Genomic DNA, 6,000 nt, shown 5'->3' with positions numbered 1-6,000 from the left:
AGCCGGGGTCTACCTCCCTCGTCATCCCGGAGGGAAAGCGATCCGATGAACGGACCTGCAGCTCTTTGAACCATTTTGGATATTTAATGAAATTTTGTCGGACGTTTTCGGAGATGTGGGATCCACAGACCGGGAGCAGCTGCTTATAAGCAGCCGGACTATGGACATGATCACCGGCTCGGTGAACCTCCGCCATCATCCCGGGGACAAAACGATCTAATGAACTGGTCTGAAATTTACCGCTGGGTAATATAATCCCTTTTGGAAGATAAATGTTGGTTTCACAGATGAAATTAACAACTGCAGCCGCAACATTAGTTTTTCTGAATGTAAAATGAAGCTTCATGTTTTTACTGGACTGAACAACAGCGTTTCCTCTGGGGCTGCAACATGTTATAAGTATATATAACACAATCTAAATAAATATAAATGTATTTAAATAAACAGATCAGTCTATATTGAATTTCGTTTTATGTTATTAAGTAAGACATAAGTTTGGGGTTTTATTATATCTACATTACAGAATGAATAACATCATTAAGTGTATCTCTCCGATCGTGAGGTTATTTTTTATGAGGAAAAAAAGGTGTCAGTGGAGCAGTAAAATCGCCATTAAGGTACACCCAGTATGCCTTGTGATTGCGTGATCAACATGCGTTATCGTGATAGGGGATATAATTCTAATCTCTATCGTAGGCCATTTTTTTATCGTTTATATCGTATGTCGTTTATATCGCGCATTCCTACACCAGACAGCTAGTAAATACACCTCCGATAAAAGATTATTTCACTAACATCTCCTAGCTGTCAACACTAACTGACCAGGTCCTACTTGGTTAACAGTCGTGACGCCCAAATCTTACCTATCTTCCACTCAACAACTGCAGTGTGAGTAAGAGACCAAAGCTAATCCTGTGTGCGCCTGCTCTTACCAAGCTGAAAGCTATTCAGCATCACCACATGTGGAAGCCTCAAATTCTGCAAAACCACAACAAAAGGATGGAGGACTGTGGTCCACATTTTACAGAAGAACAATAAAAGGTGGGAAAGATGATACACTATTGTAAGTCCCCGACATAAAACGGCAAACTATTGCTAACATCATACTGGGTAGACAGGCTCCCACAGTAAGGCAGATGTAGTGGAGGAACATCATCTGACTCATAAAAAGCCTCGTTCAGGAAAATGGAAAATGTGTAAAATATGGCCTTTTGATGAATTGTTTGACAGGACAGTCCAGCCTCCCATCTGCTCGCTGTCTCTACGCAAGACTGTATATGTGAGGGAGAAAGAAGAGGAAGAGAGGGAAAGACACAGAGCGAGGGATATAAAGTTTCTGTGTGTCTCGCAGACAGACCGACACACACCTTCTTTTGTCAGGGGCACACTAAAAGCCGGAGAGAAGAGGCTGTGTTTAGACAGTCGGAGAACATCTTCAATCACCAGCTCAACAGCAGGAGAGGCCGCTTTTAAACAGTATGTCAATGGAGAATTCCTGAAACTGGGATGAGATAGCTGTGGGTCAAGGCCCAGTTATGACACTAACAGGCTGTTCAGTCATAGAGTGACTACGTTACTGGTGTATATTAGCAGGCAATGGAGGTATTTAGCTTCCTGGTGCTGGCTGCATGTGAATTGAACTGGTAGTGAAAGGGGTTTCATCCTCTTATGTCAACAAGTTGTTTGTTTTTGTTCCTCCTGAATAAAAATGAAATGAAAGGTAGGGTGTTTCCTGTAAGAGTGAAATGCAGAGGATTTCCTAACACTGACAAGGGGTGAGGAGGACATGTGGTTGGTTTGTTTTTGTGGTTCATGAATCAGTGAATGTGTGTGTGTGTGTGTGTGTGTGTGTGTGTGTGTGTGTGTGTGTGTGTGTGTGTGTCTGCTGTTGAAGGGTGGCAGTCTCCCAAAGATTTGCAGGAGCATGGCAATGCATCCAGTTCACTGAGTACCAATGCAGAGGTTATCTTTCATCTAAGCAGTGGAGGTAGCAAAGTAGGGGTAGTCGGGTAAACTACACCCTAACCTCAACCTCGCCCCTCCTCCTTCTCAACCTGCTAACAAGCTCACATTACACCTGGCAGGTGTAACGCAGAGGATCGACGCTGCTGGCGTGCTTTTCTCTGACTGGCAGCTTCGGTGTCTGTCTTCCACTATTTCACGCACACAGCTACTGCTCTGTCCCAGTGCCATAATAAGTCAATAACTAAAGCTGGAACAGAAGTGCAGAATGTAAATCAATACCGGATGTGTGCTCGGTGCTACTGTTTTATTTAAGATTAACTCTTCATTATAATATTGCCAACAAAAACACACAGGCTTTGACACCACAAGCTGTTATGTCATGTTTCACTCCTAGAATAATATCCCACAGCAATACTGGATAAGGTCAGTGGGCAAGGCAACAGTGGCAGACTTTGACATTCGTCCAGTATGGATTGTACAAAAGGCAGCTTGGATGGCTCAGTAGCTGACACGTAATGTTGCTAAGGTGCCACTGCACTGCACCGAACTGAACTCCAACTCATGCTGAGCTCTTGCCCCTCTCTCCTTTTGCACTCTTGCCAGTCCTTCTTCACCATCTTTTTAAAGTAGTAAATAGTGCAGATGGAGTTGCTATGCCAAGTATTTAAAGAGAAAAATGCTGTAAAATAAGAACAAAGACAGAAAACTGTACCTGATCTGTCCTCTGACCAGTGGACGGTTCTTTGTACGGTTCATGTTGGAGTCAAAGGGCACCTCAAAGTACTGTGGAGACAGAAGAGCAAGAGGGTTAATACAGGAGACACACAAACACATCACAATGACAACTACTGTTCCAGAGACAAGACACATTCATACCAAAAAAAATGTAATATCTCCACATACTGCAGGCAACAATGAAAACTCATCACACTGTGTTATAAAACAGTATTGAGACAACAGTTTTTTCTGTTGCAATAATTCTGAGGATGCAAACAAATATAGGCAAGAGAAAAGATGGGAGCGTTCCACCACTGCTTGCTCTGTGAGTCTTTCTATACAACATCTGGAGAGAAACCAAGTGAGGGGATTCGCTTAAGACATGGTCACAGCAAATCTCCGAGCCAAATGCTCACCCTGCACCTTTGAGAGTAAGTAGACTGGAGGTGGAAGGTGGAGGCAGTGAGCTGTTGGGTGGGAGTGGGACGTGGTGGTAGTGGGGTGTTCTGGGATACAACTATGTGAAAAACTACTTATACTCCTGTTTTATGATCTGCTCTGGAGGAGTATGCTTCAAAGTGCTCCCATGAGATTGGCAATGTGTGACTTAAATGCAAACACATGGGGTGCTTATATGCAGGAACTGGCTAATCTGTGTGTGTGTGTGTGTGTGTGTGTGTGTTTGTGTGTGTGTGTGTGTGTGTGTGTATGCGAGAAAACTCACATAAATGTGTGTATTTCCTTTCCTGCATAAGAGCCTTTAACTAATGAAGAAAACAGATAAAGCACTTAAGACTTCGGAATATCAAGATCCATCTCCTCTGATATATGGTTCACATAAAATGTCTAATAAACAGATAATCCACTTTTCTCTTTTTAAACCCCAGTTCCTAGATTTACTGCACTCATGACATCGGAAAGCCACCATATTATTAAAGAACTCCTGGTGGAAGGCATTGCATTACATATTGTATAGATTTTTATTTTGAAGAACATTAGGGCGTGGGCTGCACCATTAAGGTCTGATGCACAAGATATCTCACATTACTCGACTGTGACTTGGAGTCGCAATCCAAATACTGAGCACAGACGAAATGATCAAATATGGTTGCTAAGTTTGAATTTTGGCCTTTTTAAATGAGGTTGCATCAGGTTTGGAATTTGGGAGGCACATTAAACCTCTGAGAACAGAGAGTCAACAACACCACAAAATGACTCTGCAGAAATGCCAACCCAGAATCTCCGTCTGGGCTGTTGGGTTGCCGGTTATAACATTACATCTCACTGTGATTTGCATGAGCCATTAGAGAGCTTACACAGGATGTCGGGCTAGAAGTGGATCATAATGGCATTTAGTCAAAGTGAAATTGTTCTTTTATTTTGCATTAATTTCGAGGTAAAATTAGCGACGTAATAAAAGAGCCTTTGAAGAAACAGTCATTCAAGTCAATGTGGAAGTGGTCTCAGACTTCTGGACTCTGCTGTATGTCATTTGGCTGTAGTTACTACTGAAACTGCAGCGGCACTAAAACTCCTCAACCAACAAAAGACATTAAAATTAGCAGTGGAATGAGCTCTCTTCATATGCTCCAAAGAAAATCTCCTGCTTCCCTTTTCCATCTTAGCGTCAGTTGTCATAGAGCACTAGCTAGCTGGGTCTGACTGGACTGGGCCAAGCTAATGCACAGCTGTGTATGCGGCTGTGGGACCTCAAGGCCCAGACTGAGGTGTTAATTCTATTTCCTGGGTCAGGAAATGCGTCAGGAGGTCAGGGGCCGCATGAGAGAGAACTGCACTTTGTGGCCGGGCCAAAGCAGAGCAGTGCTGAACCAGGCCTCAGGCAGGCCCAGGGCCAAGCTCGCTGCAACACTGCTCACATAAAATGGATCCACTTAGTTTCCAATAACATCATCACACATGTAAAAAGAAAAAAAAGACAAACCTTGATAGTGTGCACAACAGTACTCTGTGCATTGTGCCCCCACAGGCACATAATGCACCTGTATAGTAAATAAGACCAAAGAAGAAGCTTGCAGAGGGAAAAAAGTATCTTAAGACACAATATCTACAATGTCACCGTTGTTTGGGTGAACCTGTCGTGTGTTTATACGGATCATTTGATGTGAATGTCTAAGTCACGCGGCCCACCTCACTGTGTGCACTGTGCTGTCAATTCAGTTTGTCCAGTTCTGCTCTTGTTCCTCCCTCTCTGCCTTTTAAGTCAGAGTGCCTCATCTGGTTCGCATCAGTGGCTCTCTCGGCCCATGTCATTATTTCCGCCCAACACTGCCATGTGTTACAGTGATGGCATTAAAATAACTGGGCCATTTGTGTTTTGTGTGCATGCACATGTGCTGCTACAGGTAGGTCTAGAGGTTGCAATGGTTCAGAGTGCCTCACTTTAAATTTGATGGATTTTCACAGGTCTTCGCCTGCATTGAGTTTATTGAGTTGACACAACATTCTGTGGTTAGAGTGTTTAGTAATATGATCCATCTCCAGTAAGACTCTTCAGACCAGTATATACCAGTGTATAGTTACAATGTCTTTACTAAATGCTGATGAGTTTTTAATAAAATATAAAAAAATTCGGCCTGTCCCCAAAATACTCATGAATATTGATGAATGTGGAATATAATATTGTTAATGTCTCTGTTATTATTTATAGGCAAATAATAAATAGTATTTACAATTTTCAACAAGCCTGAAAAAATTGATGAATACATAAAAATTAAAAAAAAAAAATAGCAACAACTTCTGTTAATTTCAGAGATTACAGAATTTTGATTGAATATTATAATCAATTATTTATCACAATCTTAATAAAAATGTCTTTCAAAAATTAGATCATATTTGTTTTTTCCCTTACAAGAGTACTTATATAATAATATCTGTAAATAGATGAAAATAGAAGAGTATCAGGAGTGTCTGGGGTTTGAACATGATTCCAACAGCCTCTTTGGTTTCCATCATAAACATTTACTAATATTCAGTTATGATATCTTCATATGATATATTCATAATAATATATTATTGAAACTGCTGGCATATTTGTTGAGTGAAATATGGCATTCTTCATAGGTGGTGTAAAAACAAAGGTTTGAAAATGGATTGAGCTTCAGATAAGATACAATTCAATCAAACCTGCCAGGATCGAATACAAACCCCAAACCCAAGGATCATGGATCAGCTCACAGTATGCACAGAGGTGGCCTTGGCGATTTAACCGGAAGTTATGGAGAGTCTGGCTGCTGCTCTCAATTATGGACACAAACACACATGCAGACACACACACAAAACCCATAACTGTAGGGGCAA

General features: G+C 41.6%; 1 protein-coding gene across 1 annotated transcript in view; it reads right to left on the bottom strand.

Annotated features, from left to right (window-relative positions):
• The window catches only part of cox10 (cytochrome c oxidase assembly factor heme A:farnesyltransferase COX10), a 34,376-nt gene that overhangs the window by 6,545 nt on the left and 21,831 nt on the right, over window positions 1-6,000 (bottom strand). Inside the window, exon 5 of the mRNA XM_023407754.2 lies at window positions 2,678-2,748. Within this exon, the coding sequence (XP_023263522.1) occupies window positions 2,678-2,748 (71 nt within the window). The remainder of the gene's footprint in view (window positions 1-2,677; window positions 2,749-6,000) is intronic.

Source organism: Seriola lalandi, unplaced genomic scaffold (assembly GCF_002814215.2).
Source record: "Seriola lalandi dorsalis isolate HSWRI2012SDOR001 ecotype SW California unplaced genomic scaffold, Sedor1 jcf7180002054346, whole genome shotgun sequence".
In the NCBI taxonomy this organism is placed as follows: domain Eukaryota; kingdom Metazoa; phylum Chordata; class Actinopteri; order Carangiformes; family Carangidae; genus Seriola; species Seriola lalandi.
This window is presented reverse-complemented; position numbering and strand designations above follow the sequence as displayed.